Source organism: Callithrix jacchus, chromosome 4 (assembly GCF_049354715.1).
Source record: "Callithrix jacchus isolate 240 chromosome 4, calJac240_pri, whole genome shotgun sequence".
Lineage (NCBI taxonomy): Eukaryota > Metazoa > Chordata > Mammalia > Primates > Cebidae > Callithrix > Callithrix jacchus.
Window position 1 is genome coordinate 44,390,150 of NC_133505.1, and position 14,909 is coordinate 44,405,058.

The following is a 14,909-nucleotide window of genomic DNA, read 5'->3' on the forward strand; positions in this document are numbered from 1 at the left end:
TGGCCATAAGTTCTCATTGCGCTTGATTAAATACCAAGGAGTGACATTTTTGTTTTGCTTTTTGTAATTCAGTTTTTTGAGTTTTCACTGTAAGTTTACCATGCACTCTAAGCATGGACCAGGAAATCTCTTTATAAAAGTGCTATCTTGTTTTCCTTTTTAAAAAGGCAACAGAGTTGTTGTTGTTGTTGTTTTCCCCTGCCTGTTTATAAGTCTTAACAGTTTGTCTGTTCCTCTTCTGCCCTTTAGATCCTGGATTTTGGACTGGCTCGGCACACAGATGATGAAATGACAGGCTACGTGGCCACTAGGTGGTATAGGGCTCCTGAGATCATGCTGAACTGGATGCATTACAACCAGACAGGTATTACTTGCACTGGTTATTTAGGGCCTTATTTAATTCTATGTTGGATGCATTTGGGATTCTCAGAAGTAGAGATTATGGGAGGGGAGAGAAATATCTTTTCTTTCCTCAGTGATCCTTTTAAAGCCTACAGGTGAAAACATTTCACTTGCTCAGATGGGGAATTGGGGTTTTATATACAGCTTTTAAAGCTCGTGATTTAGCAACTGGGTTTTTATTTATTTAGATTTTGAATTTATTCTCTGAGTATTTATACCTGAAGACAAAGAGTCCATAATTTTAACCCCTCAATATTACTTGGAAGAATCTACCATTCTTTTGCTCCTTTTTTGAACAGCTTATTTCTCCTTTTTTTTTTTTTTTTTATTTCTCTTAAGTATGTTTTGACTTACCCCACCTTTGAACAGCCCTTTAGTGGGGTAAAGATCAAGCTCATTTATTTCTGTAAAAATGAGAATGATTGTTGAGGCTCAGAGGTTTTAAATAGTAATTTGAGTATTTCACTCCTAGTTATGGTTTTATTTGTTGCCAAGTATAATAACAGTGACATCACATGTACTTTTATTTCTCTTTAATATTGCCAGTTGATATTTGGTCAGTGGGATGCATAATGGCCGAGCTGTTGACTGGAAGAACATTGTTTCCTGGCACAGACCGTATCCTTTAAAAAGTTTTGGATTCTTGTTTCTTATTTGTATTCTGGTGTCCATGGATGTATACTCCTTTTACTTATCTCTAGGGAAGGCTCTCAGTTTTTTGCTTTTATAGTCCAGATAATATGTTATGAGGTCTCCCTTCTTACTGAGTAGCTTGCCCTGCCAAGAAAGAGGCTTCAGTTTACTTTCATGAGTTGGAAAAAATTCCTCCTAAGCTGAAAAACCCTTCAAATCTGTCATCTTTTTGCAACAAACCCTTATTAATCATCCCACAGTGGTTCTGAGACCTGAGCATACTCATGAAAAGCTCTGGATCCCAATGACAGGTTTAGTTTACTTGTATAAACACTTAATGAGTACAAGATACCCATTTATAATTAAAGGGTGTCTTGCTATTATGTTTGTTTTATGTATCAAAAAGGCTATGTTTGGTACCTGCAATGATATATTGTTTATTTGTTATGTTTGTTTTTTGACAACAAATAGTAAAAGCAAGAAGTGACAAGGTTACCCTGTCATGTGCTTTTTTTTTTTCCCAGCACAACTTTATCTCAGATGGCAGCCAAACCAATTAATTTACTCCCAGACTTACCGTCTAGTTTATGGTTTATTATATAGCCCCTTTATTTTAGCTCCTTTTCTATCTGCAGTATGCTTGTTTCATGGTTTAGTAATAATGTCATGAAAATGTGATTTATTGGAACTCTCATCAGTTCTACTTATGGAAGATGTTTAGGTAAGAAAGAATGTTAAAACATATGTCTAGAATTAGTTTTGGGGATTTTTTTTTTAAATATAATTGAGTTAACTAGCCTTCAAGTGGTTTTGGTTGGGCTGTTAGATATGCTACAATTACTTCCGATCTATTATGCCTAGAGATGTAAAAGCCATTTTAGTCCCTTACCTAAATAAATGGATGAGTTTATAAACCAGAATGTCAGTTCACTTTGCTCACAGTTTGGGATATACTTCTATAATGACTATGATGTCCATGATACCTACCCCTGTGTTCTGTCTTCTGCCACAGAGAATGTACTTTCATTATGAACTGAAAAAAACCTCTATTTCTTAGGTAAAGCTGTTTCTTTCTCTCTGAATGTTACTGGATTGATACAGACTCCCTGTACTTCAGGCTCCCTGTACTTAGCTTACCTTATTACTCCCTACCTCTGGATTTTAAGTTAGTTTAATACCTGGTATTTCTCCTTTGTCCTTTGCTTCCTTCACCTTATATCTGTTTCTTGGAAATTTGGTATGTATGTGTGTGCATATATATATGTGTGTATATATATATATATATGTGTGTGTGCGTGTATATATATATGTGTATGTACACACACACACACACACACACACACACACACACACATATTACACTCCAAGGTAAGAGAATTAGGGAAAATTTATACTTCCCCCTTTCCTCAGGTACTTATCTCAGAGTCCTATCCTTGGTTTGTCCTCTGGAATAGCTGCTATCCTGATGCTATTCCCTGTTCCCTCCTCCCTTTCCTTTTTTTGTGTCTGTATCTCCAGCTACCCATTCAGTCAGTCACAGACCTCCATGCCTGTGTAGACACAGAAGGTGGCAAAGGGAGAAAGACTGTATAGCATACAGGTTAAGCACATGCTCTGGAGCCAGACTTCCTGGGTTTAGATCTTAGCTCTTTTATTTCCAGCTATGTAACTTTGAGCAAGTTTTCTAACCTCTGTGCCTCTCAGTTTCCTTAACCATAAAATGATAATAATCATACGTACTCACAAGGTTGTTGTAAGAATTCAGCCAGATAATAACTGGAAAGTAGCCGGGCGCGGTGGCTCACGCCTGTAATCCCAGCACTTTGGGAGGCCGAGGTGGGTGGATCACGAGGTCAAGAGATCGAGACCATCCTGGTCAACATGGTGAAACCCCGTCTCTACTAAAAATACAAAAAATTAGCTGGGCATGGTGGCGTGGTGAGCCGAGATCGCGCCATTGCACTCCAGCCTGGGTAACAAGAGCGAAACTCCGCCTCAAAAAAAAAAAAAAAAATAACTGGAAAGTACTGAGACAAGCCTGCCAGTAAATGTTAGCCATCATCTTCAGTAATGACCTTTGCAAAACATTACCCCTACACCTCCCACTGTATTGTCTACCTATGAATCATTAATGGTCTTTTGTTTGTTTGTTTTGACAGGTAGGAAAGGATGGGTCCCTTGGCAGACTAGTGTTAAAAAGTTTTCAAAGCAATGTTGGTCTTATGCCCTTATGGTTCCGTCTCACAGGCAGCTAGCTGTCTATTCCCTGATGGCATGACCTTTTTAATTTTTAAACGCTAACTTTCTGCCCGAAGGAAGTCTTCCTTTTGTGCCTATATCTTTTTCTTCTGTGAGCTAGTGTTTAAACTAGCTAGTGTTTAAACTTTTTAATAGGGGATTCATTTTTTTTTTTTTTGAGACAGAATCTCACTCTGTCACCAGGTGCCAGGCTGGAATGCAGTGGTGCGATCTCGGCTGACCGCAACCTCCGCCTCCCAGGTTCAAGCAATTCTCCTGCCTCAGCCTCCCGAGTAGCGGGACTACAGGTGCATGCCACCATGCCCAGCTAATTTTTGTATTCTTAGTAGAGACGGGGTTTCACCATGTTGGGCAGGATGGTCTCAATCATTTGACCTCATGATCTGCCTGCCTCAGCCTCCCAAAGTGCTGGGATTATAGGCATGAGCCACTGTGCTTGGGGATTCATTTTTTAATACATCAGAACTCATTTCAAAATTTTGGTTTTAGTAATTTGTTTGTATTCTACTTGGTTCTTTTTCAGACAGATGTTCTCTCCTGAATTGTAAAAGTCGAATTCAAAGGATTTGTATTTGTAATATACTTAACCTTCTCTTGTAAGTTGCCATCTGTGTAGAGACAGCTTTGGTTGCCTGACAAGAAGAAAAGAGGAAAATGTTTCCCATTATCTTTTCCTGCCTGAACTGTACAGTCACTTGTGTTCTGGCATAGTGGTTCTTAACCCTCACAGTTACTCTTGCAGCATAAAGAGACTGTTACTTCCCCCATCAAATCAACATGGTACCCGAGGATTTCTCCTTCGTTTTTTGTTTCATTCACCTTTTACTTGTTTCTTAGAAATTTGGTATATATAATTAGCAATACATGTGTGGGTTTAATTCTGAACTCTCAGTTCTATTCTATTGGTTTATATATCTATCCTTATGGCAGTACCACACTGTTTTGATCACTGTAGCTATATAGTAAGCTTTGAAATCAGGAAGTGTGAGTCCTCCAGCTTTGTTCTTCTTTTTCAAGATGACTTTGACTATTCTGGGTCCTTTGTAATTCGATATGAATTTGACAACTGGCATTTTTATTTCTGCAAAAAAAAAAAAGGCTTTAGAATTTTGATAGGGATTGTGTCAAATTTTTAGATCATTTTAAGTAATATTGACATCTTAACACTATTATGTCATCCTGTTCATGAACACAGGCTTTCTTTCCATTTAAGTCTTCAATTTTTTCCAGCAGTGTTTTGTAGTTTTCAGTTGTAAAGTCTTTCACCTTGGTTAAATGTTTTCCTAGGTGTTTTATTCTTTTAGCTGTGATTATAAATGGAGTTTCTTTGGTGTGTTCATTGTTGGTATATAGAAACAAAACTAATTCTTGATTGTTGATCTTATACCCTGTGAATTTGCCCAATTCATTTATTAGCTCTAGCAGTTTTCGTCTAGATTGTTTGGGATTTTCTATATTTATATATAGGGTCATGTTATCTGCAAATAGAGAAAGTTTTGTTTCTTCCTTTCCAATTTAGATGCTCTTAATTCTTTCCCTTGTGTAATGGCTCTATCTAGAACTCCCATTACAATGCTGAATAGCAGCAGTGAAAGTAGGCATCCTTGTCTTGTTCCTGACTGAGGGGGAAAGTTTTCAGTCTTTTCCCATTGAGTATGATGTTAGCTGTTGGTTTTTTATAAATGCCCTTTATCATGTTGGGGAAGTTTTCTTCTGTATTAGTCCATTTCACATTTCTATAAAGGAATACCTGAGACTAGGTAATTTATCAAGAAAAGAGGTTTATTTGGCTCACAGTTACACAGCTGTAAAAGAAACGTGGTGCCAGCATCTACTTCTGGTCAGGACCTCAGGAAGCTTTCACTTATGGCAATAGGGGGAACAGGCATGTCACATGGCAAGGGAGGGAGCAGGAGAGATGCCAGACTGTTTTAAACAACCAGCTTTTGCATGAACTAATAGAGCAAGAACTCACTCATTAACATGGGGAGGGCACCAAGCCATTCTTGAGGGATCCAAGACCCTAACACCTTCAATCAGTCCCCACCTACAACATTGGGGATCACATTTCAACATATTTGGAGGGGACAAAACATCCAAACCATATCCCCTTCTATTCAAAGTTTTCTGAGTATTTTAATCTGAATTTTAAATGTCATTAAAATTTTATTTAGATTACATTTAAACTTAATTACACATGGCTAGTAGTACTGGTTTATGCATTTTTAGATCTCTTCAAGTTGTCTTCCTGTTTTACTTTTTCTTGGGTTTTGTAATTAGTCTCCTTCTTGAAAGATTATTTTGGTACTTGGTTGTTAGCAATTCCTGGATTTCCTTTAAAGACATAAGAAATACCAGGGAGGGGACAAGATGGCTGACTAAAAATAACCACAGTCAGAGGCTACCACTGAGAAGAATGAAAACAGGGAAGGAATCCTGTACTGGCCACTGAGGTATTCAGGTTCTCTCAATGGGACTGACTAGGCAGTTGGCGTGACCTATGGAAAGTGGGGAAAAGCAGGGTGGAGCGACAGCCCACCTGGGAGCTGCACAGGGCAAGGGGAGCTCTCATCCCCAGCCAAGGGAGGCAGTGAGTAATTGTGCTACCCTGTCCGGGAAATCACTCTTTTTCCAAGGATCTGTGCAACCTGTGAATCAGGAGATCACCCTCATAAGCACATGTCACCAGGGCCTTAGGTCCCAATCAGAAAGCTATGCAGATTCTTGGGGGCCTCTTGACTAGAGACTACCTAAGACTACTGAATTCCTTGGGGGAGTGTTGGCTGTCATTGCTGAAGCTCCATTCTGCCCACAGTGCAAACCCTAGAGCAGTGGTGGCAGATCATGGCCACACTGACTCTTTAGGCTGGACCCTGGACCCTGACCTCTTCATGGGGTGGGGTCTCTCTATGGGAATTTCAGCAACTTCAGCCAGTGGTTTTACAAACTGAATTCTGATCTCCCTGGGATGAAGCCCCTGGTGGGAGGGACGGCCACGGTCTTCACAGATCATCAGACTTAGTCTTTCCCCTTGCTGGCTCTTAGGAATCCAGGCTGTCTGGATGAGTGGTATTCCCTCCAGTGCAGCACACCTCCTCCACCCAGGGGCAGCCAGAATGCTTCTTTAAGTGGGCCCATGCCTCTTGACTGGGTGAGACCCCTGAACAGGGGTCGCCAGACACCTAATATAAGAGCATTCCTGCTGGCATCAGGTTGGTTACCCTCTGGGATCTTTGCTGTTCTGCAGTCTCCACTGGTGACACCTCCAGGTACAGGAGGGACCCAGGCGAATAGAGTCTGGTGTGGACCCCCAGCAAACTGCAGCAGCCTTACAGAAGAGGGGATTGACTATTAAAAGCAAAACAAATGGAAAGCAACAACAACAGCATCAACAAAAAGGTCCCCACCAAAACCCCTCCAAAAGTCTGCAGCCTCAAAGATCGAAGCTAGATAAACTCATGAAGATGAGAAAGAATCAGTGAAAAAATGCTGAAAACTTAGAAAGCCAGAGTGCCTCTTCTCCTTCAAATGATCACAGCACCTCTCCAGCAAGGGCACAGAAGTGGGCTGAGGCTGAGATGGATGAATTGACAGAACTAGGCTTCTGGAGGTAGATAATATTGAACTTCATTGAGCTAAAGGAGCATGTTCTAACCCAATGCAAAGAAGCTAAGAACCATGATAAACATTACAGGAGCTGTTAACCAGAATAACCAGTTTAGAGAGGAACATAAATGATAGAGATTAAGAACACAACACGGGAACTTCACAATGCAACCACAAGTATCAATAGCCAAATAGACCAAGTGGAGGAAAGAATTTCAGAGCTTGAAGATCATCTTGCTGACAAGGCTATAGAGGAAAAATAATGAAAAGGAATGAACAAAATCTCTGAGAACTATGGGATTATGTAAAAGGACTGAACCTGCAATTGATAGGAGTACCTAAAAGAGTTGGGGGGAATGGAACCAAGTTGGAAAACATTCTTCAGGATATCATCCAGGAGAACTTTCCCAACCTAGCAAGGCAGGGCAACATTCAAATTCAGGAAATCTCTAGAGAACCCCAGTAAGAAATTCCATGAGAAGATCAACCCCAAGACACACAGTCATGATTCTCCAAGGTTGAAATGAAGGAAAAAATACTAAGGGCAGCCAGAGAGAAAGGCCAGGTCACCTACAAAGGGAAGCCCATCAGACTATAACAGTGGACCTCAGCAGAAACCCTCTCAGCCAGAAAAGATTGAGGGCCAAGAATTTCCAACCCAGAATTTTATATCTGGCCAAACTAAGCTTTATAGGTGAAGGAGAAATCAAGTCCTTTTCAGACAAGCAAATGCTCAGGGAATTCATCACCATGACCAGGCTCGCCTTGCAAGAGCTCCTGAAGGAAACACTAAATATGGAAAGGAAAAACTAGCCACTGCAAAAAACACTGAAGTACAAAGACCAATGACTCTATGAAGCAGCTACATCAACAAGTCTGCAAAATAACCAGCTAGCACCATGACAGGATCAGATTCACACATAACAATATTAACCTTAAATGTAAATGGGCTAAATGTCCCAATTAAAAAACACAGAATGGCAAACTGGATACAGAGTCAGGACCCATCAGTATGCTGTATTCAAGAGACCCATCTAACATTCAGAGATATACCAATGCTCAAAATAAAGGGATGGAGGAAAATTTACCAAGCAAATGGAAAGCAGAAAAAAAGCAGGGATTGCAAGTCTGTTTTATGACAAAACAGACTTTGAACCAGCAAAGATAAAAAAAGACAAGGGTACTACATAGTAGTAAAGGGTTCAATTCATCAAGAAAAGCTGACTATCCTAAATATATATGCCCAATACAGGAGCACCCAGATTCACAAATCAACTTCTTAGGGAACTACAAAGAGACTTAGACTCCCATGCAATAATAGTGAGAGACCTTAATACCCCACTGTCAGTATTAGACAGATCATTGAGACAGAAAATTAACAAGGATATTTAGGACTTGAACTCAGCTCTGGACCTGATAGAGATCTACAGAACTCTCCACCCAAAAACAACAGAGTATACATTCTCCTTGTCAGCACATCACACTTAGGCCAAAATGGATCACATAATTGGAAGCAAAATACTCCTCAGTAACTGCAGAAGAACTGAAATTATAACAGTCTCTCACACCATGGCACAATCAAATTAGAACTCAAGATTAAGAAACTTACTCAAAACCACACAACTACATGGAAATTGGACAACCTGCTCCTGAATGATTCCTGGATAAATAATGAAATTAGGGAGAAATCAAGAAGTTATTTGAAACCAATGAGAACAAAGAGACAACATACTAGAATCTTTTGGAGAAAGCTAAAGCAGTGTTAAGAGGGAAATTTATAGTACTAAATGTCCACATCAGAAAACTAGAAAGATCTCAGACTGATGCTCTAACATCAAAACTAAAAGAACTAGAGAATCAAGGCAAACAAACCCCAAAGCTAGCACGGGAACAGTATAGAGATCTCAGAAATAAAACTGCATATCCGCAACCATCTGATCTTCAACAAACATGACAAACAAGCAATGAGGAAAGGATTCCCTATTTATTAAATGGTGTTGGGAGAACTGGCTAGCTAGATGCAGAAAATTGAAACTGGACCCCTTCCTTACACTTTATACAAAAATTTACTCAAGATGGATTAAAGTCTTAAATGTAAAACTCAAAACTATAAAAACCCTAGAAGAAAATCTGGGCAATATTATGCAAGACATAGGCATGGGAAAAGATTTCATGATGAAAATGTCAAAAGCAGTGGCAACAAAAGCAAAAGTTGACAAATGGGCTTCTGCTCAGCAAAAGAAACTATCATCAGAGTAAACAGACAACCTACAGAAAGGGAGAAAATTTTTGCAATCTATCCATCTGACAAAGGTCTATTATCCAGAATCTACAGGGAACTTAAGCAAATTTACAAGAAAAACTCCACTAAAAAGTTGACAAAGGACGTGAACAGACACTTCTCAAAAGTAGACAGTTATGTGGCCAACAAACATGAAAAAAAAGCTCAACATCACTGACCATTACAAATGGTTGTAATTACCATTACAACATGACCATTAGAGAAATACAAATCAAAACCACAATGAGATGCTCTTTCATGCCAGTCAGAATGGTGCTTATTAAAAAGTCAAACAATAGATGCTGGTGAGGCTGTAAAGAAATAGGAACATTTTTACACTGTTGGTGGGAATTTAAATTAATTCAACCATTGTAGAAAACAGTTTGGTGAAATCCTCAAAGACTTAGAACCAGAAATACCATTTAAGCCAGCAATCCCATTACTGGGTATATACCCAAAGGATATAAATCATTCTGTTATAAAGATTATATGCATGTGTATGTTGATTGCAGCAGTATTCACAGTAGCAAAGACATGGAATCAACCCAAATGCCCATCAATGATAGACTGGATAAAGAAAATGTGGTAAATATACAACATGGAATACTATACAGCCATAAAAAGGAATGAGATTATGTCCTTTCCAGGGACAAGGATGGAGCTTGAAGCCATTTTCCTCAGAAAGCCAAACATTGCATGTTCTCACTTATGAGTGAGAGCTGAACAATAAGAACACATTGGACACATGGAGGAGAACAACACACACTGGGGCCTGTTGGTTGGGGGGCAGGAGCAGGCAGAGGGAGAACATCAGGATAAATAACTAATGCATGCAGGGCTTAACACCTAGGTGATGGGTTGATAGGTGCAGCAAACCACCATGGCACATGTTTACCTATGTAACAAACCTGCACATCCTGCACACGTATCCCAGAACTTTAGTTAAAAAAAAGGTAAGAAATACGGATTTTTGTCTTAAAGCCAATGATATATTATCAGATTAGAAGTTATTCTTGACGGGCACAGTGGCTCATGCCTGTAATCTCAACACTTTTGGCGGCTGAGGCAGGTGAATCACCTGAGGTCAGGAATTTGAGACCAGCCTGGCCAACATGGTGAAACCCCAACTCCACTAAAACTACAAAAATTAGCCTGTAATCCCAGCTACTTGGGAGGCTGTGGCAGGAGAAAATCACTGGAACCTGGGAGGCAAAGGTTGCAGTGAGCTGAGATTATAATACTGCACTCCAGCCTGGGCAACAGAGTAAGACTCCATCTCAAAAAAAAAAATTATTCTTGTTTGTGATTTTGCAGAACCCTTCCATCTGGCCTAATAATATTATTACTGTTTTCTAAAGAGTGAAGCCCTTTCTTAAAAGCTTAGTTGACTAGGGATATCATGGGGACATAACTAACAGAACTTTGTACTAGAAAGGAGGGAGGATACAGAGTGTCTCTTTCAGGTATAGTACCTATTTCAAATACCATAGATCTATCTTGAAATGAATGAGCCACTTAGAAAATTCTACTATGGACACTCAACACTCTGCAGCTTAAGGAAGAGAGAAAGTTTTATAGTCCTGCTTGTCATCAAATATTGTTTTCCTACCAGAGATCACAGCCTTGGCTTGCTCCTGTTTTCCATTTCTGCATAATCAAGTGAATTTCCTTTATGTGTTAAACCTTCTTTCATTTTAACAGAAATGGTACTCTTAAGATATTGTGGGTTAATGGAGCTGAATTAAAATCTACTTGCTATCAGCTGCTCCCCTGGTCTACAGGAATTTTCTTAGTGTATTAAATTTGCTTCTTAATTCTGCTTTTTTTCATTTTTTCTTCTGGTCTTTTGCAAACATGTTTTGAAGTATTTCAGACTTACTACAAGACAAAGAATAATATAATGAACACCTCTGTTCATACTGTCCTGCTTGTGAGTTAAAACACCAGCAATAGAGCTAAAGCTTCTAGAGATCCTTCTCTCACATCTGCCCATCACTTTCAGTCATTGGTTTCAAATATTCTTTTTTATTTTTTTGTTTTTTGAGACAGAGTCTTGCCCTGTCACCCAGGCCGGAGTGCAGTGGTGCAGTCTCAGCTCACTGCAACCTCTGCCTCCTGGGTTCAAGCATTTCTCCTGCCTCAGCCTCCCAAGTAGCTGGGATTAAAGGCACATGCCACCATACCTGACTAATTTTTATGTATTTTTGGTAGAGACTGGGTTTTACTGTGTTGGCCAGGCTGGTCTCAAACTCTAGACCTCAAGTGATTTGCAACCTCAGCCTCCCCAAGTGCTGGGATTACAGACGTGAGCCACTGTGCTCTGCCAAATATTCTCTCATTTTTAAAAAGCAGTTTCACTAGAGACACTAAAAGCAAGTGTCCTAATAAATACTGAAGAAGAAAACTATTTTATTAGATTATTTGCCCTTTCCTCTCTATCTTGAGAATACATTTTCTCAAAAAAAAAAAGTAGAATCCTCAGATTTGTCCATAAACCAAGGGTACTTTGAGACATTTTCTTTATGGTACAGTGAAAAAGGCTATTTTGACAACCTGGATGATAAGAAGCTAGGCTAAGTCTTATTTTTGTCGATCCTGTCTGTCACCAGGAAGATTTCCTACCTTCCGAAAGATTAGTGCTCCACTTTGCCCTGTGTGGATTTATTTCATTGAAAATTGCTGCTCATGGCAGATATGTCTGCAACTGGTCCTTTTATTCATCTTCAACTTTCTGTCCTGTGGAGGTTTTCTAGGAGTTTCCTGGACCACTTAGAACTGACTAGAATATCCCTCTTTTACTTTCCCTCTGTTACACTTAGATATTTTTTTTTCCTTACTTGTTCATTCTGACTGACTTTTGCTCTGTTAAAAATGACTTGGCCTAAAGAGTAATCTGGGCCAGGCGCAGTGGCTCACACCTGTAATCCCAACATTTTGGGAGGCTGAGGCAGGGGGATCATGAGGTCAGGAGTTCAAGACCAGCTTGGTCAACATGGTGAAACCCCATCTCTACTAAAAATACAAAAACTAGCTGGGCATCTGTAATTCCAGGTACTCAGGAGACTGAGGCAGGAGAATCACTTGAACCCAGGAGGCAGAGGTTGCAGTGAGCCGAGACTGCACTATTGCACTCCAGCCTGGGTGACAGAGCAAGAGTCTATCTCAGAAAGAGTAATCTTAGGCCTAAGTTGTCCTTTTCTTCATTTATTTTAGAAAGATCCCGGAGATTTATGATTTAAATTTTGACATTGTGATCATTACAATTAAAACACATTTTAAACTAATAGTAAAAATATTTTCTACCTAAGGGAACAAGGGCTAAACCTATTATAAAAGATAGCTCACTGTGGAAATAACTGATTGTCATGATGTAGTAAGTTTTGCGTTGCTCTGCTTATATGGCTATGTGAAGCTCCTTCTGGTCTTAACTGCCTGGACAAATCAGTGGCCTTACAGTAGCTGGTACTATTGGAAGACTGGCCTATATTTCAGTGAATTTGCCAGCTTTTGAAGAACCCATGGTGATTTCTTCAGAGGTTTGCATGTTTTAACTTCCTTCATGCAAATGCTTTTAGCTACTAAGATTTTTATTTTACACTGTGTATTTTTCCATGGAGTATGGTCATTCTGGGTTTTGAGGGCAAGGCAGCAGGGTAGAGCTGAATTGAAAAGCATAATATGGCTCATCTTTTCTTCTGTGTGTGTGTGTTCTGTGCTTTTATGAAAAAGCTAATTTCAAATCAACATTAAGTTGAATACAAAGTCTGTGAAGAAGGCCTGGTGGTCTCATTTATAAAAATGGCCAATGTTGTCTTTGGCCTTAAAATTTCAGGAAGGGCATTTCAAATGGCTTTGTGTTTGCATGTTTCAGTGCTAGAGTCTAGGAATAGACTCTGGTGTCCACTGTAAGATGTTCTTCCACTACCAGAGCATTAAGTCTGTGCCATAGGTCATTCTTGGGTAAAAAAAACTGACTTCCGCAAATTCTCCATCCCCTGCCTTTGGCTTGGGCCTTGCGTTTTCTGCATCATCTCGGTTAATGGTTACTGTCATGATGGCTGTGGTACAGTTTGACACACCTGTGTCCATACAGACCACCGGAGAACATTCAGCATCATCCCCTTTGTAGCCAGTTTCTTCCTCAAGCTCCCGAAGAGCAGCTGCTTCTGGGGTTTCATCATCATCTGTGAGGCCTGCAGGGAACTCTATGCAGTAACCACCCATTGGTGGTCAGGACTGTTTGACCAGAACCATACGCTCGTAGTGAAGTGTTCTCTGCAGCATGGAATGACCACTACACCATCAGCAGTCTGTTCTTTTCTGGTTGTACATTTCACTGAGTCCCAAATTCTAGTTTTACCAATAGGATCCGTGTATGTTGTTTGTTCAAGCTTGACCCATTTTCCTTTTGAAATTAGCTCCTCTGAAATAATATACTGTTTGGCATTCTGAGAAGATTCGGCTGATTCGTGGCTCTCCCTTTTCAAACAAGTCTTTACAGCCCTCAGGAGAGTTCACCCCCTAGGTGTAGGGGTGAAGAAGGGAAGAGGACAAAAGAACTGCTGGAGGCAGCAGTGTCAGCAGATGCCGGTGCCACGGCTTGGGACACCCCACCTCCTGAGGTGCTAAAAGGATGTGCCATGGCTCATCTTTTCAAGTCAACCAGTATTTATCAAGCCGCTCTGTGGAAAAGTGCTGGGGATAGGATGGTACCTGTCCTTTATTTATTTAGTTTTTTGGAGGAAGGGAGGAAGGCAGGAAGGGAGGGAAGGAGGAAGGGAGGGAGGAAGGGAGGGATGAAGGAGGGAAGGAAGGGAGGAAGGAGGGAGGGAGGAAGGCAGGAAGGAAGGGAGGGAGGGAAGGGAAAGGGAGGGGAGGGGAGGGGAGGGGAGGGGAGGGAAGGGAGGGAAGGAAGGGAAGGAAGGGAAGAAGGAAATCAAGAAGGAAATCAAGCAATGAGAAAGACATTGCCGACCTGGATCGAGAGGTTTACAAGTTGATTTCTTTTTTTTGAGAGAAGGAAAGAAAAAAAAATGAGTAAAGGAGAGGAAGAAAGAGGGAGAGTGAACGGAAATATTGCTTTATTCTGAAAAAAATTGGGTATTAATCATGGCCAATCAATGTTTCATTTAAACTTATGAGTAGGTGTGATGTGGTATTGACAAGAATGTATATTTTGTGTATTTGAAATGGAGAGCTCTATAAATATTTATTAAGTTTACTTGTTCCGGATCTGAGTTCAAGTCCTTGATATCCTTATTAATTTTCTGTCTCATTGAGTCTAAGTCTATGTATCTGGGTGTTGGGATCGTTAGCTCTTGTTGCATTGATCCTTTTACCGCTATATCTTTGTTGCTTTAAAATCTATTTTATCCGATACGAGAATTGCATCTCCTGCTTTTAATTAATTAATTTATTTATTTTTGCTCTCCATTTGGTTGGTAAATCTTTCTCCATCCCTTTGTTTTGAATCTTTGTGTATCCTTGCATGTGAAACAGGTCTGGATGTAGCATGCCGTTGGGTTTTGGCTGTGTCTTTTGATTGGGGGATTTAGTTGATTTAAATTTAGGGTTACTGCCATTTGATGTTAACTGGCTGTTTTATCCATTCGTTGGTGTAAATTCTTTTATGTTGGTGCTCTTTACTTTTTTGGTATATTTTTAGAAAGGCTAATACTGGTTGTTTCTTTCTGTGTGTAATGCTTCTTTCAGAAGCTCTTGTAAAGCA

At 40.0% G+C, this 14,909-nt stretch overlaps 1 protein-coding gene and 1 pseudogene across 6 annotated transcripts in view; one reads left to right on the top strand and one right to left on the bottom strand.

Moving 5' to 3' along the window:
* Positions 1-14,909, top strand: part of MAPK14 (mitogen-activated protein kinase 14) — an 86,384-nt gene that overhangs the window by 52,425 nt on the left and 19,050 nt on the right. For all 6 annotated transcript variants that reach the window (XM_008994330.5, XM_035295467.3, XM_054253927.2 and 3 more), the window contains 2 exons: positions 250-364; positions 949-1,020. In XM_008994330.5, the coding sequence (XP_008992578.2) occupies positions 250-364; positions 949-1,020 (187 nt within the window). The remainder of the gene's footprint in view (positions 1-249; positions 365-948; positions 1,021-14,909) is intronic.
* Positions 12,860-13,546, bottom strand: LOC103792412 (ADP-sugar pyrophosphatase pseudogene; annotated as a pseudogene).